This window comes from Camponotus vicinus, unplaced genomic scaffold, assembly GCF_025532165.1.
Source record: "Camponotus vicinus isolate PSW18456_S1 unplaced genomic scaffold, iyCamVici1.0 SCAF_5, whole genome shotgun sequence".
In the NCBI taxonomy this organism is placed as follows: domain Eukaryota; kingdom Metazoa; phylum Arthropoda; class Insecta; order Hymenoptera; family Formicidae; genus Camponotus; species Camponotus vicinus.
In genome coordinates, this window is record NW_028141977.1 from 2293467 (window position 1) to 2320347 (window position 26881).

At 27.1% G+C, this 26881-nt stretch overlaps 1 protein-coding gene across 13 annotated transcripts in view; it reads right to left on the reverse strand.

Moving 5' to 3' along the window:
- Positions 1–26881, reverse strand: part of Slo2 (slowpoke 2) — a 167408-nt gene that overhangs the window by 90882 nt on the left and 49645 nt on the right. For 2 of the 13 annotated variants that reach the window (XM_083100979.1, XM_083100968.1), the window contains exons 1-2: positions 14732–15072; positions 984–1233 (exon numbers count right to left, since the gene is read on the reverse strand). The exons of the other annotated variants lie outside the window; for them this stretch is intronic. In XM_083100979.1, coding sequence (XP_082957105.1) covers positions 984–1231 — 248 coding nt within the window. In that variant the 5' untranslated portion in view covers positions 1232–1233; positions 14732–15072. Of the gene's footprint in view, positions 1–983; positions 1234–14731; positions 15073–26881 lie in introns of those variants that run through there. 13 annotated transcript variants of the gene reach the window in all.

Here is a 26881-nt window from a genome sequence, read left to right on the forward strand (position 1 = left end):
TGAAACGAATAAACCGCAAATAAATCAGAATGGATTCAGGTTGCGCATTAGAATTGCATTGGATGAGAAATAATTATTCTAGAGGTTAAATTAGATTCAGCATATATATTTAAATTATCACACACTTTTTCATTATCTAATTCTAAATTTTATCTCTTTTAATTTATTGTGATCTGCGATACTTTGATTTTGTATGTTTAACAATAAAATCACATACATATTAATTAACATTTATTTAATTCCTTCATCTATTACTGATTGTACTTTATCTCTTTAATATATTTTACTTAATTATTACTGATAAATTGTTTAATATTAGGAATCTTTTTCTGTTGAGAATACATACTCACTGTTGTCTGTGAAAAAGATAATTCAAAAATCAAAACTAGCAGAACTAGCTTTGCATATTATAAAATATAGATAGAGAATAAAATAGATTAAATAAAATGTTATGGAACATTTTATAGAGAGCGATTAGAGAGACAATAGTTCAGTTTTTATTGAAATGAAAAAATCAAGAATTTCATTAAATTTTTCATTTCGTCCTTTATTTGATTGGAATCCATACATTTCAATGTAGTATCATCACTGAGCTATCTTAATATTTATATATTTATCTATTTGTATTTATTCCAAAAATTGTTTAAAATTTAAAATAAAAATTTGAAAAAATTTTATGAAACATAATAAAATATTTTTTATTATTTTATTATTATATAAATACTTTTTGTTATTTTAAAATCTAAATAAAATACACAAATATATTTTATAACTTAATTATAACACTTTTATAGAAAAATATAATATATTGCATATAGAGATTGTAATAAATTACATATGCATTTTTAAAATTAATACGTTAAAAAGTTGAGATTATTCCTATTATTACGTAAATTTCAAATTGTCTGAAGCAGATGAAAAGGAAACGGACACGAAGGACGGAAGAAATTTCTAAGCAAAAGCATGCAAGTGAGAAAGTTTACCTCGGTATCTGGAAGGCGATTTCATCAAGCGAGTCGCTAGGTTGCAGAGGAGTTCGTTCGAAAAGCCTGCTTGGGCCCCGATGGACCCGGTTGCAGGATTGCATGGATCCAGCTGTCGGTTGGGACTGATCCGTGTGATTGGTCCCAAGTTGACCTCCTTGGCTGCCTCTGCCATGTTTCTGTCGCCTCTTGCGTACTTCCTCCGCCTGACGGCGCAGATTGTGAAGCCGGAAGAAGTACATCGACATGTCTGCGCTCAGCACGCGAGTATTTGCGATCATCACGACTGTTTGTTTATTCGACTTTACAAAGTATTTCAAACGAGAAACAAGAGTGACGCCACAATTCTTATAGAATAATAATGAAGCTTTTTATGTCAAGCGAATAATAATCGATTCTTTTTGATTTTATATTGGATTATTATTGATGAAAAGAATCTATTAACATTAACATTAAGATCTTTGCTTCTTATTTGAAGTTAGAAAGAAAGAAGTTTTAATACGAACAGTTTCTGCAAGTTACGTTTACATAAAGAAATTTTTATTAAGAATCAATTCATTAAGGTAACAGAATTTCATTTTATATATCAGAAATTTTTCAATTAAATTATGATATTACGTAAGATAAAATAGTGATGTTACGTAAGATAATCAAGATATTAAATAAGATATGATTATATATAACAATTTCTTCGACACGATGATTTAAAACTTGGAAAAAACGTGGATTATAAACTTTTATGTTCACTTTTTGGACTGAGAACATTTGACGCATTTCATAATCCCGCTTTAGTAATAAAGTGCTCGCGTTGATGAAAACTCATTCACATAAACGTAAATTTCAAGATTCGTCCGCTTGAATTTCCTCGCTTGTAAAATTTGTTATTTATCCTTCAACTCTACAAATCCGTGTCATCCACAGTTTTGCAAAGTTTACATAAATGGCTGAAGAGTTGCTAATGTCTAAACTTTAAGCATAAGTTTAATAAATTTGTAAATAAAAATATATGAAAGAGTTAAAGAAATTTATATTTTTCTGAAAGAATGTACAATAAAATCTATAAAAACTCTTTTTACGTTTAAGAAAAGTGTTGCACGTGACTCTTATTTTTTGTTTAAAATACTTGATAAAATTAAGGGTTTAACATTAATAAAGTTATAAAGATTATTATAAAATATTTATAGATACACACATTTATAGATACATATAATGCATGTACACTAATGATCAGTCGCAACAGCGTTCTATTATTTTCAAGCATGGATAAGACAGCGCTATCAGGATATTTATTTATTATATCATATAAACAAATTACAATTTTACTTAAAATTAATTGTACTTGCATGTACATTTATTAATTAAATATCTCTTTATAATTCTCTTTATAACTTTCTAAAAATTTTATAATTTATAGTTTATTAAATAAATTTAACTATACATATTTTTATAAATTATAATTATTATAAAAATCTATACTTAATGAATAAATAAATAAATAGAACATTTCAATTTTCAAGAGAATTCTGTTCTCTTAAACGTATTTCTGATAGCACTATTATGTTTCCACAGTATTATGTTATCATGTTACGCGTTGCACATTAAATATTAATTACACATTTTCACGTATTTACAAGTATTAGTAAGCGAGAAATCAAGAGAGACAACTAATGGAAAAGTTACACAACATAAACATGCAAAAAAACTGTATGCCAACGAATTATTATTATCATTCAGAAACGCGCATTTTAAATTTCAATTAAGTATAAATGGTCGACACATGTTTTTATCTGGAATATTTCCACATTGATTATTGTAACTTGAATATAAACCATTTAATGCTCATGCATTTCAAATATATAATAATACATAAAAATACATAAATATTTATTTACATAATATTTATTTACAATCGGAACATTTAGTATTATACGACATCATGCAAAGGATATATTTCCATGCACATTTAATGTTACAATTATGGTTCATCAAATTTATGTACTTAATATTAATAAAATTTAATATTTTTCTTTATAATATTTTTTGTCCTTTTCCATTATAAAATATTAATAACAAAATTTAGCACATTTATGTATAAATTTGTAGTTATTACATATATTACAAATTACATTTATGTATAATAATCTGTAACAAGTAATTATTGTAACCATCCATCACTATAAAATATCTATCATATAAAATTTTTAAATTATTATTAATTAGTTTATATATAGATTTCATGGAGAAAAGTAATTAAAATAATTAGTAATTAAAATAATTACTATATTATAAAATAAAAAATTAAATAAAACTGACTTATTACATATAAAAAAGTGATATAAAAATTTTAAATATCGCAATTTTAAATCCGCTGAGGTAGTACTTTATTTCAAATTTATAATAATTAAAAGTATCATTAAAAATTTATTTTTGCATATAATGTAAAAATTTTTTAATACAGATATATAATATGCAAAGAAGAAAAGAGGCAGAATATAAATCTTGACTTAAACACAGCGATTTTCAAGACAAATAAATCTCAAGGTAAATATAACATAATTTTTTTTTGTTGTAGAAAATATAAGTAATAATAAGCCTCTTAAAAGATCTAAGCAAAAGTTAAATCTTATATAAGTTTATTTTGACAAGTTTAATTAACTTAGATCTCGCATAAAGTTTAATTATCTGTTTTTAGATTCTATTGTTAGCATACTAATTTGGAGATCACAAAGCTCCAATTACAATGAATAAATTCAATTATTCATTGTATGACGTTTTCATATAAAGGAAATCTTACATGGACTATTGTTAAGATCGCAAATTTTATTAAGAGACGTTTTATTGTTAGCGTTAGAGACTCTCGATTCTTTCACTTTTCTTTTGTGTTTATTTTGAGCTCGAAATAAAGAATATAACTAACAATTATCTTTGCCATCTTATGCACATATATTAGTCGAGACTCACACATTCCTATATCTATCTAACATGTAATTAAATTTATTTTCATCATTTTTAATGAATATATAAGTTTTTTTCATTTAAATGTTATTAAATAAAATATTGAGGTATTTATCTAATATCTCAATATTTTACTTTAACATTTAAATGAAAAATATTTCTGAAGGTTCTTCAATCGCGGTCATCGTAAAACTTGCGTAACAAAGTGACTTCACGAAAGTAAAAGATGGTGTTCGAGGCTGCGTTCATCATGCTGCGAGAGGCAATCCTACCGGCCTAGTAGTATCGTAAATTCATGTCTGGAGGTACCTTCATTTTGATCCATACGAGAGCGAGGAAGTTGCGCAGAACCTCGTTCTTCGTTTCCACAGCAAACAACTGTTTTACGAGCTGGTCTTTCAGACCTTTTATAAAGGCCCATTTTAAGCCGCAACCGAGTAAATTTAAAATTGCAATCACAAATCAAGTTACTGCGATAAATAAGTTGAAAGCTGCGATCTATCTGAAGTAGTTTGAGTTGGAGAAAAATGACAATTCCACATAAGTCCAGTCCATAATATCATAAAATATGAATATATATTGACCGACCTCGATAAAGAAAGATACATGATAGAGAGACACTCTTATCGCACGTAAAATATTTATTGATTTTTAAACACATACAAAAGTAAATAACAATTTTTTTACCTAATTTTTTTACCCATTTATATAATTTCGCGAGTTTCTAGCGTTTCTTTTAAAATATATTGCCAAACAAAATCGACAAATGGTAAAACGCGTCGATCACGCGAGAGTGTCCTCTTGACCACCGTTGGAAACAGGTCGCAATTTAGGTCAATATTGTCAACTGATACCTTCAGACCCGATCGATATTTCTCGTTTGTCTGGACACAAAATTCTTTTTGATGTTGATTAAAGCGATTGTTTCTGCTCGTTGTAGCATCCACAAATTTAAATAATGCATTTCTCGCTTTTCCGATAGATTACACGAACTTATCGAGACTAAAGTTTAAATTGATAAGGGAAGATTCAGGGAACTATTAACGAGTCAATGAGGTTTCGATTTATCGTCCATCTATATGCACAACTTTAGGAAGCAGTGAAGCGCAAATTCTAGATTGGATTAAGTCATTTCTATCCGCACCAACACCAATTATTGGTCCGGCCGTACATGTATGTATATTATGTGACCTCGTTCTCGGAGATGGCATCACAGAATGTGCGGCGCATAAGATGCTGATGGCTGCAGATTTATTTACGAGGTAAAGCTTAAAAGTTACGGTTCAACCACTTTTCCTCTTTTTATCAATTTTACGTACTCATCAAAGCTTTTTCGCGTACAAAATGTTTCCGTAGAACGCTCTACGTGTCGAAGTAACCGAGATGTTATCCAGTATTCAACACGAAGAAGCAACTTGAACGTAAACAGAAAATCCTACTTACACTTCAGGGCTGATCAGAACCGGTATATTTCACTTAAGGCATAAATATTTAAACAGCAACTTGCGCACCGGATAATGTTCTTCGGATAATTACATAGATAAATGCAATAATAGGAATGAGGAATCAGAATGAATCAGATTGAAGATGCGAAAGAGTTCCACAGAAACAGAGAAAAGAGTGATTGCGCATAAATATAACTACTTCCTGTCTTTCAATTGAGGATAGTAAAGTAAATTGTCTCTCGGTGAGTTCTTGATTAAAAAAATCTCTTTCACCCGTTTCGCTATATCCACACACACGTACGACACAGAATGTTCCAGATTTATCACGCATCTCCCTTTGATTACGGATCTTTTGATCAATTTGTCGTTTTTTAGCGAAATTTTTTTTAGACCTGATTCTATATCTCACAATTTCTTATTATTTATACAATTAAATTAAAATAAACTTTACTTTGAATTATAAAGCAAGTAAAATATTGTAAATAAAGAGTTCGCTGACATATTTAAAAGTTATTGGAATTTTTAGATTTTTTAATAAAATTCTGGTTAAATATTTAAAATTCAAAATTAATTAATTTTTGTTTTGTTATTTATTTATTTAATTGTGCATCAATACAAAATGTCTAATATGTATATATTGTATAATATATACATATACACTTCTCCTTAAGATAAAATGTATATGAATTGTACCTTATATTTTTAAATCATTTTACATATGATAAAAAATGACAATAAATAATGAAATAAAATAAATCATGAAATCAAGAGATTTGATTTCTTATAACATTTTATATACATATCTGTTTTTACATCGCAAAAATGAGCAAATGTATAATTAATATATAATTAACGTTGAATTGATGAAAAATATTAGGAAAAACCGACAATTTGAAATATTAGGTGTTAGCACTTTTGTCAAAAGAAAATTGAGTTGTAATGAAGTCTCAATTTATATATAATAATTCTGTAATATATATATAAAAATTCTGTATATTCTACAAAGAAAATGGTAACAGCATATGATTTTAAATTGCTAAAATAAGTAGTAAAATATATCATATAAAAATATTTATTTATTTAATAATAAAATAATCATTATATCATTTTTGTCAAATAAAATTAGATGAATCAGATATTTGATCAAATAAAAATTGTGTGTAAATACGCCTACACAAATTTCGTTTGATAAAAAATGTAATGCATTAATACATTATATATATTATAGATGCATGAAAGATAGCTCTTTCGTTCTACGTCGACTCAAATGTTATTTGATTTCATCAATTTCCATTTCGTTCAAGGGATATAAAATCGAGGGAAGAAAGAAGAGGAAGAGAAAAAAATAGAGAGTATACATCTTAAAGATTCACCTCTACTTTTATCGTTAAGGCGCGTCAGGGAGGCACCAAGGAAGCTCGCCGGAGGCGCCAGCCTAAGAGATAGCCTCTAGCAATCAGTGCACAATTCTCTTCAGTATAATACAATTCTAATTAAACTAAATTGCCTTCGGATATCAGTCAGTTCCTCATCAAGTAAGAGCGTAAATATAAACATAATGAGTAATACAATGTTTTTCCTAAATATTTTCTAAGATATTTAATATTCATATATATGCACAGAATAAATATATACTCGATCAAAATTGAAAAATATAATATTAAAATCTATTCGCGCCAATGAACATAAATATAAATAATTATTGTTTCTACAAGAATAATTTTTTTTCAAAAACATCCGTGAAAATGGTATACTTTATATAAAAATAATTAATCCAAGTTATTTATTTGAATTATAAAATTCTTCGAGTCCTTTTATTATTTGTCTTTATTTTTATTATTTAGATTCATACTATTTTCGATGTTTATACAATGAATTATATGTTGACCTCATCAATTTACTATAAAATAATGGCGAATATTATCTCGCCATGCTTGAGTTTTGCACTAGAAATTGTTTTAGAAAACGTGGATAACGATTGTTCAGCTAGGTCTATTTCAGGATTTATTGAGCAGAGGCAGGATGGTCTCTAGAGAACACACTGACCAAGATACAGTACGATGAGTATCAAGAGACCTCTGTGACACTGCTAATCTACAATACTTTTATAAATAGCTCGACGAATGTCAAGTTGCATTTCGTAAGCTGTATCATTTTTCAAAATTAAAACAAAGCAAATGCTATTATATTGCTCCGAACTTTCTATGATTCAAGAGAATTATTAAAGAAAGTAATATTAAAAATAGTGAAAAATAATTAAAATAATTAAAACTAATGTAATTTATGGATAACGAATATATATTAATTTAGAGAACTTGTACATTCAATAATATAAAGCAATAATTTTATAATGTTTTTCTAAAAACAAACCATAGACAAAAATATATAAATATATAATAAATTATAATGATAATCCACGCAATCTACATTAATTTTCAACGATAAATCTTCAAAGAGAGGTAAATAGTCGAAAATTACTGGTAGTCATTCATCGTAAATACATTCCCTGAAATTCCCTGAAATTAACCCATGGCTATTTTCGACAACTCTCAGCATGAGACTTGTTTGATTTATTTTCATCCAAAATGTATTTGATTCTATATACAAAAGGGAAAGAGAGAAAGACAGAGAGAGAAAGAGAGAGGCAATTAAATCGCATTTTGCAATTAAAAAAACCTTGCATAAAATTAACTGAATTATTAATATAAATGTAATATAATATATTCTTGATATAAAAATATTTGCGATATAAAAATAAATATTAAGTAATTGTGATATAAAAATAATTATTAACTAATAAACTAAACTTATTAAGTATCAATGTTACATATATATATGTATGTATAAATAATATATATTAATTTATATTAATACACAACAAATTGTAATATTTAGTGGAGATGTAAACAAACAATTGAAACTTATATATTATATATATTGCATAAAAATTAACATAATAAAAATAAGAAAAATTAACAAAATAATACACAAAGAAATAATATAAGAATAAATTAAATTTATTATTGAATAGAAAGTAGATGTCAATAAAATAAGTCCTTATTATAACGTTTAATATGTTAATTAAAAATTTTGTGACAGTTGTCATTAAATAAATTCATGTGTATATCTTTTATTTGTATTTTCCTCTCGCAATAAATATTAAATGATTTAATATCGTAATAGAAATAGAAATAATATCATGAAACTCAAAGTAACATTTGAGATTCCTTTAACGATGAAGGTAGATTTAATCAAGATTAAAGATGAATTATATGATACTCATTAGCTGAAAAATAAATTAAATAATAATAGTATCTTCACAATTATCATAGCACATACGTTACAGTTATGTGTACTATTATATTTTATATTTTTTGAATAATACTTTTATAACATATATGCAAACAATGCTATGCTGTATTATGACATTTAACATAATTTTAACTTAGATGATTTTTTCTTTCATAATTTATAATATTGCTAATCTAATTAAACTTAAAATTGTATAATAAATAAATACTCATATATACAAATATTGCAATATGTAAAAAATTCATTCTTAAAGAAGAAAATATAATATTATCTTAAAAAAACTTTTTTAATATAATAATAATAATAATAATTTATTAATATATTAAAATACATATATATATATATATATATATATATATATACATATATATATATATATAAAGAGTATATTGCAACAGAAAATAATTTCTTAAAACGAATTTCTTAATTAATTAACTTCTCTATCTTGATATAAAATTATATGATGTAAGAATAAATCAAATTAATAAAGAAAAATAATTCTCTTAAAAATATAATTTGTAGAAAAATAATATTTTTCCAAAAAATGTATCACAATTTAAAAGATAAAAATGTGACTTTTATTATTGTGAAAGATAAAAACTTAAAAATATAAGCCTGTACTTATGAAAAATATATATCAAAGAATATTCTAGCGAAGAAAAAGTAAAGGAAGACTGAAATTGCATAAATAGACATACCACCTGCATCCTGTGTACCATTGCAAAGACGGAAATGCAATATACAAAGTATATTCCACAAAAGCTACTTGAGTAGATCGATGCGTTCCTTTCGTCACGATTTCAATGAAAAACTTCTTCTGAGAGCAATCTTTTCAAACCTTATGTCTGCACTCAGGTGGTATACTTTCATAGGTTTCAAAATAAATTATATATATATATATATATATATATATATATATAAAGTTATATAATCACTAGATTCAACTTTTATCATCTCTATCAGATTATTACTTAAGTTCACAAAACATCAGTATATAACACATCTTCCGCAAATATTTTCCTTTAGAAATGAAATATTAATTCTGTGATAAAAATAATATAAATTATTTCCACCAAAAAAATTGTATTTTTATTTGTCATATATTAATAATTATAATAATAAAAAACAGCATGATAGAGACGATATAGAATACATGGAAACTAATTAAAAAATATGAACGATGAAATCTACAGGTCGGAAACGAAATATATGCGCGTTGAAAAAACAAAAACGAAATCTACAGCTACAAAGTGACCAGATCATGCAAAAAATATGCATATCTAGATATAAAAATAGTATGATGTGAAAAGGAGATAAAACAAAGAATTACTAATGGGGAAAAGATGGTGCTGTGAATCCAAATTTATGATCAAAAACCATGAATGAACATCTCATATATAACATTTTAATGGAAGCACCGTGTTATGCGCTTTTGAAATCTAGCAATTGAATGAACAAGAGAAAAGAAATGTTAGCTACAGAAATGGACTGCTGGCATAGATCAATTCTCTCGCATCTCTCTAAAATCAAGAATGAAAGAGTGCGGGAAATGATAGACGTTCAATCGGATATTATTCAGCAGATCTAGGGGAAATACGCTGGTATGGAATGGCTGACGAATTCCAAAAAAAATATTTCAATGGATATTTCGATTGACAGACGGAAGCGCGGAAGATCAAAATGCTTAAAAACAAGGCAGACAAAAAGTAATGTCCGAAATAAATCTAGCTCCGGGAAATTGAAATGATAGATGAAGGTGGAGGTTGGAAATCAGAGGCTGTAGAAGAACGAGGATAATAAAAATAAATAAAAGAATAATAATATTAATATAAAAAACATTAATTCACAAATTTCTGCTCCATTAAAATTGCATGTTGCGATTGTAATTGGAATTTCATATTCCTAGAGTTTATATACTTTACAATTGTAATATCATATATCAATTATTAAAGATAGATCTCATATTTTTTAATTAAACATAACTCTAACGCAAATTGTTATATTTTATAATGACAAAGTTTATTTATTTATACGATATCACGTATTCCATGATCATTCTTTACAATCTAAAAAATTTAAAATGGACTATGCAATGTTCCATGTAATGTCAGTTGTATTGTGCGTACGAAAATAAAGTTGTAAAAAGAGATTGTAGATTAAATTAACGCGCTGTTGCGCATTTAAACGTTAGCAAAATTTTTCTGACATGCATAACAGCCGTCGGCTTATGCAATACTTGGCCAGAAGGAAATAACAAAGAAAAACCGATTCTCGTTTTCGTAAAATTCAGCTTTCTCGTACTCGAAAGTCGACATTTCGGTCTAGTTATCGTGCAGACGGCATCCCACTTGCCGTCGCTTGCCATCTCAGATAGCATCCTACTTGCATCTAGAAACCGTGAACTCTGCCCTTTCATCTCATTTCCTCGGTTACACGATTCTGAGCCCATGCTTTATGGCCCCGCGGCTTCATTTGCGAGAGATGTGATATATGTATATCAAGAGGGGGAGAGGTCAGAGAGTTGGGGGTGCGCATCTACGTGTTCGAGTGCTTTCCTGTTTTGCACGTGCATCGAGAGCATCGTGATAATGGAAGGCTTTCAAGGCATATTGATAAGCGAACATCTCCACCCAACCTCCCAATAGGTAAATCTCGGACAATTTAACCGCGATCTGCCGTAAATTTTATATTATACTGTAATTATTACTATTAATTATATAATAATATGTGTTTATATATGTATGTGTGTGTGTAATATAAATTATGCAATATACAGGGTGTCCGATTCGTGAGGGACCAAACGAAAAGTGATGATAGATTGGGTCAAACTAAGAAGAAAATGCAAAACAATGAGAGGAATCAATTGGTGTAAAAAAAAAACATAGTTGTTTTTAAGAAAAAATATGTAATTGTTAATTGCAAATTACATATTTTTTTTTAAAAACAACTGTGTTTTTTCTTTACACCAATTGATTCCTCTCATTGTTTTGTATATAAAAGTATTAAGGTAAGATAATCGAAAAATGAATATTTTACTAGATATTTTATGGTTTATGTAAAATTAAGAAATTATTTCAAGCCTCATAACTCGAAAAGTACTCAATGAAGAAATACTTTATTATAGTGTTTTGGAAAGCTCTCGAGATAAGCTATAAGAATACATAATGAAAAATAGGGGGTTCCATTTAAAAAATTAAACCTTCATGTGACATTTTTGCTTATTACTTAATAATTATTGCGAATTTTGCAAAATGGTAAAGGACTTTTCTTCTTAGTTTGACCTAATCTATCATCACTTTTCGTTTGGTCCCTCACGAATCGGACACCCTGTATATGTGATTGAACATAATAAGAAAGCCACGTGCGAAATACACACGAGAGGTGCCACGAGAAAAAGACTGACATAATTTGCAATAATTTGAAGTTTTAATTATTCTTGCGCTTTTATTCTTGTACCCGCGAGCATGATAAGATTCTAAGAAATCTCCTAAGAATCTTTTGTAAAAAAAAAACACATTTATCCCTTCTTTTCTTGCATATTCATGCAAATATTCAGTTTTATTTCTTCAATAAATTCGAAGTTATCGTAGCAAGTCTGTCAGCAAGAATGTGACAGTATCTTGAATTAAATTATCTTATATTTAAGATTTAATTTTTTTAATAAATTAATCTTAAGTGTGCAAATATACGACATTAAAAATGTATATATATTTTTTTTCATTCGAAAGTAAACTTTGGTAACGTTTATAATTTCAATTATTAATATTTGCTATTGATAATTAATAAATTACAATAATTAGATATATTTCAGATATATCGTTGAATTTAAATTTGAAAAACACTCAATCTCGAATAGAAAATATAAATCTGTTGGATTAATTATCTATGTAAAAAGTATTATATTTATAGAGAATTAATGTATCAGATATTCCGGAAACTCTCTGCCTAAAATTCATGTGATGTTTAATTTCACTGTATATGCGATCTAAAGTCAAAAATTCGGCCTGGAAGCCTTTTGTATCCGCAATGCGGTAAATGTGTAGTAATCGTGAATTCTGAAAAAAAAACATTGGTTTACTAGTGTTCCCTTTAATCCATAATCGACAGAAATGCAGGAATGAAAAAATTGTGAAAAATATGATGTCAAACATTTTTTTATTAGCGGCCATCGATTAAAGAGAAAGAGCTCGTAATTGTTCAAAAGTTTCGTCCACGATCCTCTTTCCTGCCGCAATGCAGAAGTATACTGTTAATACTGCAGCAATAGCCGCAACGCGCACACTAATCTGATGTGTGTGATTCTATGTGTGACATATATTTTTCATCAGTAGTATTCATAAAAAGTAAAATATATATGTTGTATCTTCGTTCGATACATTTTATTGTTGAATCGTATCTTGATTTACGCATGATTAATTTGCTGCGATATAATTTCATGTAAATATTTCAATTGCTAGAACAAAAGATATGGAAAAATTTAACTCCAATTGCATAAGATACTTTAAAATAAGGACAGTATAAGGAAAAAAATATTATAAATATATTATAAATATTATAAATAATTTTAGTCCTTTAGCAATATTCTATTCGCAATAATGTATAAAATTGTGAAGTTTACACGTTCTATCACAATTAAACTATAAATTTTGCATATATGATTCTATTATTTAGCAAAATATCAAAATATAACTGCGAAGGTTAATCTGCTTCTTCATCTAGAGATATATTCATAAGTAAAATGATAGAGCTGAAGTAAGATCTTTGTCTTCCATTCTCTTTAAAACATGCTCGTCAGAGAATCTGATATATTGGAAGAGAAGTTTACGACGAGGATTCTAAGCTTACTGTTAAATCTTGAATCGAATATAGACAGAAGTACGGTAGAATATGGTAAATCTCCAAACACAAAACACAATATCTCTTCTCGTGTTTATGCCTTTTCATTAATGCATAACATAAAATAATCATGACGGCACAAGAGAAAGATTTCAGGATTTAACTCACAAAAAAGTAGCGTTCTAAAATTTAATTCTTAAAGAAGAATAGCTCTATTTCTTAAATAATGCATAATGGACAGCAAGAATAATATATGAGCAGACAATTCTCTTTAAGAAATTAAATCACTTCTCACAATAATAAGTTATTAATTTAATTTAGCAAATTACATTTATTTTTTAAGACACGTTTCTTGTAAATTTGAGCAAAATTGACTTATTTATAAAAAAATCATAACAAATCATTATTCACACCATTTAATTAAACACTATAATGTAACATTAAAGTACTGGAAAATTAAAATTCTGAAAAATATAATTTTAGATATTGTGCAAATTTTCTGACATAACAAATTCAGAGATTTCTTTCCCATATCTATAACAAATTTCTAGATTTGCCTCTAACTTATATCGATGTAAATAGAAAGAAATCTATTTATCTAATAAGTAAAAGGTTGTATGAATTATATTAAAATCAATTATCCATTCGTTAAAAATAAGAGCAGGCAAAACTTAAAATATTTATACATATGTATATTATTTCTTTTATTTATTATACATTATAAATAATTGATATGAAATAATATTATAATTTACATAGAAATATACATACATACATTTATATATATTTATGTGTGTACATGTAATTAAAATTGCATTTGAAATACTTAATTTAAAGTGCTCAAAATGTTTATCATTTTTACAAATTGAAAAAATAGATAGTTTACCTACTTTTATGTCCTACTTTAAATATACTATTTTGCCCACTTTTATGTAGGTGTAATTTTAAAAAATCACAGGAAATCGGTTTACGACAAACTTATTGTTAGTCGTAAGAAAAATGTGTATTACACATAGCATGCATTGCAAACACGTAGAAGCAACCAGTGGGTTCGATGATCGAAGATTATGTCATCTGTTTGATTAGTTAATTATTATATTCGATCGCATGCTACGTTGATGTGAAACATCAGCACTTATACAATTAAGACATTTCGTGCAACAAGTACAATACACTCTGTTTTTAAACTGTGCACAGTACCTGCCGATCGTTTCACACTTAGCACTTTGGATTGTTCTAGCACGCCGAATTCAGGCGCTTCCCCCGAAGAAGTCACCTCGGTGTCGCGCGCCGACGTAATAATAGCGATGATTCACACCGCGTTATTCTCAATCGAGTCGTTAAATAAAAACACGGTCGGAAATATGCAAATTCGAATTTTTTCTTGTAAATGTGTATAAAATATCTCTCTTTTTTCGATTTCTCCAGTTTTCTCTTGTTCCCTAGTTCCCGTCAAGGTAATTGACTAGTTTTACTTTTTCTAGAGAGTGGCCCCAAGAATAATTAAGTAGATAAAGTCGCAGCGATATCCTCTAAGGGTTGGTCAAGTCGATTTCCATATATTTCCGTCAAAAAGATATGCTTTTCCTTTTGGTCCACTTGTCGTATCCACGACGATCGATGTTATGAATAATACAACTTCCTTGTATTTCAAATGTTCATGCTATTTTTTGTTGATTACATAAACTAATAATCTAAAATGATAATTCTGATCAAAAGATAACTGCAATGAAGAATAATAATATTATTTTAAATAAAGCATTAGCATATTTAATAAAATGAAGATATCAATCTTATAAATATTCTTGTAATTATTGAAATATGTGTTTAAAAAAATAATTTATTTTTTCTCTTAAATATTGACTAAATAAAAATAAAAGTAATGTAAATTATTATATTATTTGTCTATAGTAATCACATATATTTGCTATTTATTAAAATATGTTATTCAATCAAAATTAAATATAGTTTAATAATTTAAACTATAATTTTAGATTAGTTAGTAATTATATATTTACTATAATCTCTCTTTAATTTTAATAAATAGTTTAAGTAGAGTTTATAAAATATAATATTTATTTTAATAAAAGAATATAAAATAATTGAAAAAGTTTATAAAATTATTATTTGTGAAAAATATAGATATTTAAAACTAACAAATTTTATTAGTAATATATATATTTATACTCTAGTAGTATATATAAATTAATTCTACTTTTAATTTAAAATAACGATGTTTGATAAGTAAAAAAGAAACATCTCTGTTTAAACGCCGTGAATTTCTTGTTTTCTTTAGTGGCCTGGAAATGACTGTCCTATCTAAAACACGCAATTTAATCGAACATATATTCCGTAATAATAGAGAGATAATATTTACCGAAGTAATCGACTAAAATAAACGATAAAATAATATAATCAATGTCTCTCAAGACTCAAATCGATAAAGTGGCGCAAAAATAATGCGACCTGAATTAAAAACATTGCATTTATACTCTAATAAATATCTTTTCAAATTGATGTGGCAGATATTTCAAATATCAGCTCGACTGCCAATGCAATTTCTACGCGATGCACTTAGCACAGACACAAGTAGCTATCTACATCAAAGAGCAGATAGTTCAGATGCAGTTAGAATGATATAGTGCAATTTGAGTACATACCTAAAGAGGATGGTGAAGGATCACATTTAATCATAATGCCTAATTTAATAAAAACGACATATGCGTATCATAGAAAAATCAAACGTTTCCTTCATTTCATTTTATGAATAAATATGACTTATTGCTCTTCATAAAACCGGAAAAATTTAGAGAATGTTTATAGTTGACCGTAGATTAAAATATCAGATTTGTGAATTGTAAAACTCCTCTAATGCTGTATTGTTTTATCACTAATCAATTAAGTTGTATAACAATTTTAGCAAATTTAATCTCATGGAATTTTCTATTATTCAGTAACTTGTTTGGAAATTATAATTGATTATAATTGGTGATTATGATTGAAAATTATAATTGATTATATTGATTAAGAACAATTCAAAGGGCATTTCATGTTTTTTAGTTACGTTGTTAAATTAAGTTCAAAAACAATTATATATAACGATTCAGCGCGAAAATTGTATTCACATAAATAGAATGACACGCAATATTTTGGAAAATATAAACTCACGTACTCTGTAGAACGCACTCTGTTACACAAACTCATTTCAAGACTGAGAGATTGCCAAAGAAACTAATTCGTTCAAGGAAATTGTAGTCGATCATACTGACATATCGATCGCGACTGCAGGGATCTAAGGAACTACTCTTTAAGGAAAGCTTCAGAAATTAATTCTATAATATAGCGATTAAATGACGGAAATTGCAATCTAAACATTTAACCGTTATGATTTCTGACAATTTAAGTTCAAGAAAGTTGTTTTCTTTTTAAACATATCACATGTTACATATGAAATATTTTATATAAAATATTTTTAGAAATAAATGTTTAATAAGCATTAATAAATTTTAAAATTATTCATGTGTTTTTACACAATCTCTTTCCCTATTTAAAGATTATAATTTAAGTAGAATTACGTCGAATTCCATTTGTATATCCTCCGACTGAAATTTCTACTACAGCGTGACCAAAGTAGCAAACACTGGCCTTTCATATTGTTATCGTAACAGTTGCAGGCAATAGTAAGAGGCTGCAAAGCTCTTCGTGCATGAGAGATTCGTCATCAAAGGAATTTGTAGACTTCACTAAATCGAGCAATTTCGGAAAAATTATATAATCTAGAAATTATATTAATTTTATGTATAATATAAAAAAATTATATAATCAACTATGGATTTTCTTATCATTAGTTTTTCATTTCGCGCTCTTTAAAATATCACATATATCGCGTGCATATAAAATCGTATATTTTATATAATTTATATTTATTAATTTATCGAGTGATATTCAAGATATCCAATATAATAAAAATGTATTATCGATACAAAATATTTTACAAAAATTCGATATCTTGTTTTGCATGAATTCAGCATAAATGATAAATTCTATCCAATCCTTCTTTAATATCAATGTGTTTTACATTTATACATTTATCATGTAAAATTACATTACATTTCGAGAAAATAATTCTCGTTAAAAAATAATTTTCCGAGTATATCATAATATTTGATATATGATAAAAGAGGAACGTAAACAAAAAATTTAATTAAATTATTAACTTTGAACAATGTATATAATATTTTATGTATATATAATATTAATTATCTTAATTTTAAATAGTTCTGATAAATTACAAGAACATACATAAATAAAATGTAATAAAAAAGTCATTTTATAAAATTTCTGTATAAAAATATATATAATTTCTTTCCCCAGATACATAAAATGCTTAAAAAAACACTGCTCCAAAACATTAATTGTTAAATTATAAATGATTAAAAGTAAATTCTCTTTCCATGCGCAATATATTAAACAATTATATGTTATTATTATCCTTCAATTATCTATCCAGCAATTCATTTATAAGATTACGACACATAATTAATATTATAATAACATGATTATATCATTATTTTATATTTTCTAGATAGGATAAAAATTCTGCATTAACTAAGTAGGGGAGACCGGGGACAAAAGTAACATTTTTTGTATTATAGGTCACTAATTAATTATCGTTAGAGATATAAAAAAAAATTATATGTTAAAAAACTCCATTTATTGCTCTATTATTATACCTATGTTTCAATCTCAAATGATAAATATTTAAAGAGTTATTATAGTTTTTCGCAAGTACGTTGATTGTTACTTTTGTCCTGGGGGCCGGGAACATAGTCTGGGGATGAAAGTAACAGTTCTTATTTTCGGGAAAATAAAATAAATATGCCTTTTTTCAATTTAAGGCAACTTTTATTATAATCTTTTATTAAGCAAGATAACTTTTATTATAAATTTGTATTATATTATATTAAAATAAAAAAATAAAATAAATATTTATTTTTATCATCTTTGAAAAACTTAAAAGAAATAACCTTCGTTAAGCAAAATAATTATAAGTAATATCATAAAATAATTATACTTAATATCACACCAGTTTTGTACTTTTTTAAGTCTAAATAATAGTTTAATTCTAAATAATAGTGTAAAAATTGTATAATAACTACTTATACAAAAGAGATTGGTATCTATTCCGAATCACAATTATGGCATATGTAATAAGAATCGCCTTTGGCGATTCACAGTTATTATGGGACCAGCCCTTATACTTTAAGCATTGAAACATGTTACTTTCGTCCACAGAGTGTCGTGTTACTTTCGTCCCCAAACACATTTTTTAGAATAAAAGCATTATAACCTAAATATGATGCAAGACTTAACCAAATCAACTATAAAAACTTATGAATACATTTTAGAAGAATACACCGGCAAATAATTACGTCAATATATACATTTTAATTAGGCATAGATACAAAAAAACTAAAACAAGAAATACTTAGGTGAATAATGCAAATACACTAATTTCACTCCTGCATATGCAACCGGCGCGATCGTTCTACAACAACTAGCTGAAAAGGAAGAGAATCGGGGCGTACGCGTTGACTATATAGTACAAATTATTCAACATATTGTGTAGTTTAGTAGAAGGCTTGTTACTTTCATGACGCTGTTACTTTTGTCCCCGGTCTCCCCTATTATAAATAATGACCAAGTTTAATATGTGTGGACAATGTCGACAACTTTATCTTGCCTTTAACTTTATGTTGCCTTTCAAAAGAAAATGACTAGCGAAAGAGTCAGAAGCCACTAAAAGTAGCCGTACTTTAAGAACCCTGAAAATTAGTTCTGGTCATCTATTTCCTGCCATATATATCTTGAAAAGGGTATGCCCAATTTTCTGCAGGCTACCTCGAATTGGTTAGATTGCAACGGAGAGGGAACGTTGGTTTTAGAACACGAAGTAAATGAGATCCACTTTGCGGCAAAACGTACATATGTCACCAATAATAAATCGAACGTTTTTAACAAGGTTCATGAATCTGATAATTCAGTCTGAAAATTCAGAGAGAAAGCTAACTAATCTTCTGGATTTATCATTGGAGAAAAAAAGAGACCTGGCGATAGTTCTACATATAATTAACAATTAGAGGAGTAATTAACGCGTAAAATTAACTTTTCAAAATCAGCTGGAAAATATTTTACTTGGCTATAACATACTTGATTTGACAAGTTACAATAAAAAAATATGTTGACCTTGCGTTAGGTGCATCGCAAGAACACAGTAAATAATTCTTTTTTATACAATACCACGAAATATGTAATGAAATAGCAAAGTTTATGAATATGATAAATCATACATCTAATTTTATCCTTCCGTTACCTAATATGTCTAATGGGAAGATAATACCTGAGTATCCTTCCGCCTCTTGTGGTATGCTGATAACGAACACGAACCAACTGTTAACTAGACTTTAATAGTTTAAAGCGAAAACCTCATTAAGAGCCTGCAAATGGCGTTCTTCCATTGCTGTGATGTAGAAATGTAGATGAATCAAATTCGATCGCGCGTGTTAATGTCGAATATAATTATGATACGATTCTTCGTAACATTATTATCTACTTGATTACATCGTCTAATGCGTATTTACTAATTTTGCGTTCGGCGAAATCGTAGAGATAGAAAATATCCGATTAATTGCGAAACTTTTTATTTAATCCCGCCTCTGTCATGGAAAAAGCATCACGGTAACGACGTGCTTGAGTGCTCGAAACCGTGGTATCAAATTAAAGTCCGAGATATTGTAGCGCAATGATAACAGCAACTACAACCTTTAATGAAAAGGTATTTTCGCGAAGATGTTGATTTATCTACTTGTAACATTTTCGCGCTTTATATTTGTGTGTTTTGTATTAAATGTTTTTTCCAATAATTAAAATGTTCTACTATGCGCGGAAAGATGTTTATTTCTCTGATAAACATGAAAAATATTTTCCCCTCTAAAAAATTCTGATTAATTTTTATTTTATAAGGAAAAAGAATATGACATTTAATTAACTCTCATTTTTCTAGCATTTTTAGGATTTAAAGAAATATTGAATTTTTGTCAAAAAAATTTTAAGTTCAAAGGATTTAGATTGACATCACACGCTGAGTCTAAATGATTGAAACGGAAGTTATATTGTTTACATTTATTTTGTTTGTTGAATTAGCATAAATCTAGTTCTTTAAAGTTTGTATTATGTCTAAATATTTTGATTTGTTTTACGTTTCATTTTTATCATGCTACGTAAATGTTTTGATAATTTTTGTCATGTATAAAATAACTCTTTCATTTCTGTAGCGTGAAATCATTTTCTTAATCAAGGCAGCATGTCATCATTTTGATTATAAAAAACTAAGATAAGCCCTGAACATACGCTGTAATTCGTACAGAATCTTTATGGATGATTAAGAATGGTACCTTTGGTCTATAACTGTTTAGATCATGCAAGTAATTTTCTTTGCATGTCTCTCCTTTAGCATGCATAAAAAAGAGTGAACTAATATCTAGAATTCGAGTTTTTTTTCCGCAAAACTTACTAAATTAAGTATTTTATTTTGTTAAAAAATTTAATATTATATCTCGAAACCAAGAAATATATAATAAAAATATTGCATTCTCTTTTCTCACACATTCCATTTTTAGTAATAATTAATTAATTTTATAAAGGAAAAAGAAAATTTTTATTCCTTTGTACCGATATTATTAAAAATTATGATGACAACAAAGCGTAATATTGTTTTCATTATATCTTATACAATACATGCGACATTTGTTATAAATCTTTAATATAATAAAACGAAACTTGTAATTGAGATAATCAAGATAATCAAGAGAAACATAATTATGCTCTTATAGAGAAATTGTTTTTCCTTAAACAACCAGCGAATCCAATATCATAAAAAAAATAATTTTTGCCTAAAATTTTCTTCGTGTTCTTCAGATTGACTTTCGCAGAATTTTGCTAGTAATTAAAATATAAAAAGCCTTATTTATGATGAAAAATAAGCAATGCAGAAAACGATCTTACGATTAAATTCACAGATCGAGTGACGTTGCTTGGGTAACCTTAGACGAATCAATAGGAGAAACGGATTTCATTTTCTCGCTCAGATCTGTTTACGTTTACAAAGAAAAAGTGAGTTATTTAATTCCACCTCTCAACAAATTCCAAGAGCGATCGAAACGAGATGCTGTAAGCATTCGATCTCTCGAACGCTTCGAAAGCGGAAGCAAAAATTATGCTTAACGAGTTTAAAAAGTAAATTATACTTAATAAGTTTGAATATAGTAAAAAAGAAATTTCTTAGGTATTTTTTGTCGTTTCATAATAAAATTGCTTGGCGATTTTTAATTTAAGATTTGATTAATGCTATTGATACTCATTCGATATACAAGTATCATTAAATCGTTTGTAAATTTTTTTCAGTTGTTAAGAAACTTAAATTTTGTTAAACTCATTTTTTCTCTCTCTCTCGCTCTTTTTTTGAATAGATGTTGCTTTGCAATGATTATGTTACATTAATATTAAATATTTTCAATATCATAAGTAGATTATAGCTATTTTATATACTTATAAGTTCTTTGAACGTTCTTTTAAATTAAATGCGTAAATGTTATATGCACATTTTAAAACTGTACATTAATAAATATATTAATAGAGAAAAAAATGAAGTTATATAATTTAGTTAAATTATTATTAATACATTAAATTATTTGAGACTTAATTGTTCTTTGCAAACATTTTTATATAATATCTTACATTTTTTTAAAATAGTATAAAATAATCTAAATCAAACTAATTTACTAATTATTATAAAACCGATTATAATGCATAATGTTAAAGACAATCCTCACATCCCCATATCGCATTTAAAAAATAAAACTCAATATTGTTCGTTTAATATACATTTATGCTAATATCTGTTCTACACATTGAAATAAAACCGCTGTTACGTTTCGAGTAGAATTGTTTTAATGGCATTACATTATACGAAGGCGTGTCGATGAGGACGTTCTTTCATCGTAATCTCGCCGAAAATGGAGATAGTGAGTTAACATTCAAATGGAGTATACACTAATCCGACAATAATGGACCTTCGAATTACGAAATCCGCTACAATCTCGATACGAAGCTAGAATTGAGCGAAGATTCAATTATTGTGATAATGTAATGGCATCGTTCGAACACAACTCATGAATTGTCATTTGAAGTTGATTACAATGGATCGGCTGAATCTGCTAATTTACCTGCTTTTATGCAGAACAGAAGGATGGAAAATGGGTAAAATTGATGGATTCTAAGCAAATCAAACATTCAACATATCCTGAAAACTCTTCCAGAGCAACTGATGAAAAGGTACGTCAATAAACGCGATTTAGCGGAATAGTTCGACATATTAATGATCGACGAAGCATATTCACATGCTTAATTTCTATGCAAATCGTGTCTAGATTTACATATGTATAATTATAGCATAGTTGAAAGCAAGGTTTCTCCTCTGAATGAAAATTAGAAATAGAAAATATGTAAGTAATAATTATGGAAAATCTTATTCCGATATGATCAAAATATTTTCATAAAAATTATATAATTATAGAAGATGAAGCCTTTTCGCGATTCAAAGTTTCAGACTAGTACTGACATAACGTAAATATGACAGGAATTACCGGATATAACAGAATAACAGATTCTATTAAATTGGTATAAGAAGAAAAATACGAGCACATAATTTCAAATTTTCGACATTCATGATTGATTGATATTGAAGTATAACATTTCATGTAAGACTGATGTGCAATACAATAATTTAAAACCAAAAAGATAGATAGTGTATTCTACAGCTTAGAAGTTAAAAAAAACAAAAATGTTGTACATAGAATGCATAAAATATGAATGCAAAGTTAAACTAAAATACTTATCATTGTTAAATTAATAAATACTTATTATTTCAATAATATTCACTTTTCTTTTATATGCTTAAATTTAATTGAAAAATTGGTTATAGTTATTCTGTTGAAATATGTGAAATATACATTTCAAGTAAACAATATTCGACAAATCTCACAGATTGAAAGGCAGACGTGAATCACGTGTAACAAATCAGTAAACGCATATCGGTAAATCGATTATTCCACCGAACGTTGTTTCCCCAGAATTTCGAGAATTCACATAGTTCTGATGTAACATGCAAATTGCGATCTACATAGGTAAGCGCATGAATTGTGAAACGTTGTGAAGCACAATATGTGCTGAAAAATCGTGTGTAACTTCAAACTTTACACGTTTTATAAGATATATCCTTTCATTGAAATTGTCGAGATAACGAAAAAAAATTTTACATAATTTTACAAATTTTACATTTTTCTAACATTATGTAAAATAATGCGAGATTAAATCAGATTAAAAACAAAACTATATAAATATTTTTATTTAAGATCTAAAAATATAATAAAAAGTTTTTACGCCATTTCAAAATCCCATTTCATTTTTCAGTTTAATTGTTGTGTTCTTTTTTCTTTGTTGCTGTCTAGAAACGACAGGAGGATTACTTTTTTATTCATATTATTTTATTCAGATCATAAAAATATATATTTGTTTTTTTTTAAAAGAACTACAGAGAAATTTTAAAATGACATCAATAAAGTTAATATTGTACGCTTATTAAGAGTCAATTTTTTCTTTAATGCACTCAGAATGCATATAATAGACTAATTTAAAGAGCTATTCTAAAAATCTATCACATCAAAGGTAAATTAAATTAATTATATTTAAATTAACTTATTGTACTCTATGTATTTTTCATAAAAGATTAGATCAATATAATTTTCATAACTAGATATATATAAAATGTATATATATATATATAATTAATTGAAAATTAAAATCATTTAGATACTTCTTGTGTTTGCAGTTTTCTGAAATCATAGTTACATAAAATATTAATTGATAAATCTTTAAAAAATTAAATACTTTTCCACAAATAATTGTAGATTAAAATATCAAATTTATTTTCAAATCATACTTTTGATTTAAATTATTTTAATAAGCTATGCATATATACGTAAAAAGATGATGGATATTCTAAAATGATCGTGAATTTTTCGTGTTACATTCTATAACTTTCCTCGTTTTTCGTACTCGTTAGCTTTTGGTAGCTTCGCTCGAGGAGAAATTTTTATTCATCACATTCAATCCCTGCTTCGGAATTCTCAAGGCAACTTCGCGATAAATTTCATGTTCTACCAGATCTCCTAGGAAATATCGAATATTCTCCTGTAAGAATAAGAACTGAATTTCAACTCAATTGTGAATATTAAACCCCGCAAGTTGATCATATATTGATCGAGAAATGTTGCGATTAAATAAGAAAAAAAAGAGGAAAAAGATTGGCGCAAAGATGAAAAGAGCATTCATGAAAGCAGTATTCAGAAATGTGCAATCTTCACTGCAAAAGTGCCAATTATCTATAGCGTATCCTCAAAGACATTCCGTCGACATCCTTCTTGCTTGTCCGTTGCGGTAAGATTAAATCGCTTATACGTTGACTTGCGCAAGTCGTTGGAATGTTCTTGTAGGAATTTTTCTTAGCTCGAACATCGATTTATCACGTCAAATATAATTTTAATCAGAGATTGTGTGCTTTTCTCTCCATGTCTGTACATCTAATCGTATAGACATATAGCAGTCCGCACGAGATAGAATGTTTTTATATAAATTTGACAATATTTTCACTAATATAAGTGTTAAAATTAAAGCTTAAAAGGCTAATGTAGCGTCGATGAATTTAAATTATACACAGACAAAGATATGTCAAAATAATCTCTGCACGTGACAATTAAATTGTATCGACAAAAACACAATTATCGACATAATATTCTTTTTATCCATATTAGCATATTAAAAATTAAATATACAGGGTGAGCCATTTTAATTAACGCACGCAATTATTTCGGAAACAAAGCATTTTAGAGAAAAATGTTTCAGACAAAAGTTTTATGGTTTCGAGGGGGCCATAAGATGGTATCATTGGTTTGACCTTGAAGAGTTATTTGAAGGTCACATGAAGGTCACCTTCAATTTCTTAAATGGAACCTACTATTTGTCATTGCATATTCTTGTAGCTTATCTCGAGAGCTTTCCAAAACACTATAATTAAGTACCTTTTCGTTAAGTACTTTTTTGAGTTATGAGGCTTGAAATAATTTCTTAATTTTACATAAACCGTAAAATATCTTGTAAAATATTCATTTTTCGATTATCTTATCTTAATACTTTTATGTACAAAATAATGAGAGGAATCAATTGGTGTAAAGAAAACACATAGTTGTTTTTAAGAAAAAATATGGAATTGTTAATTGCAAATTATATATTTTTTCTTCAAAACAACTATGTGTTTTCTTTACACCAGTTGATTCCTCTCATTATTTTGTACGTAAAAGTATTAAGGTAAGATAATCGAAAAATGAATATTTTACAAGATATTTTACGGTTTATGTAAAATTAAGAAATTATTTCAAGCATCATAACTCAAAAAGTACTTAACGAAAAGATACTTAATTATAGTGTTTTGGAAAGCTCTCGAGATAAGCTACAAGAATATGCAATGACAAATAGTAGGTTCCATTTAAGAAATTGAAGGTGACCTTCATGTGACCTTCAAATAACTCTTCAAGGTCAAACCAATGATACCATCTTATGGCCCCCTCGAAACCATAAAACTTTTGTCTGAAACATTTTTCTCTAAAATGCTTTGTTTCCGAAATAATTGCGTGCGTTAATTAAAATGGCTCACCCTGTATATAAACTTATATTAATTTTAATGCAATTAATTCTAATTACATTTCTCATGAATTATATTTCTATAAAAACACATACTTTTAAAATTCTAAGGAGTATAATAAGTCCAAGTTTTCTAAAAAATGTCAGTTTAGATAGTTTATTATCAACAAATTTCAAATGCTCCAAAATGAATAAAAATTAAAAAATGGAAAATATGAAAGAATACGACGAGAATTTAGGAATACAAAGTATTCTCAAGGAAACTAAAAATCATATTTTCTTTCAGGTTTCTCAACAAAAATTATTTTTTATAACAGAAACTGATAATATATATTATATAACTCGAAGATATAAGATTTTATAATTTTTACGAATTTTCCTTTAACATTTATTAAATTTTTATTACAATTAAATCTAAAATTAATTATTAGTAGAATTATTATAGAATTTATTTATTACTTTGTTCATATTAAGAATTCAAAATTTACTCATTAATTTATTTATATGCTTGTGTAACTCGATATTTTGGAAGAC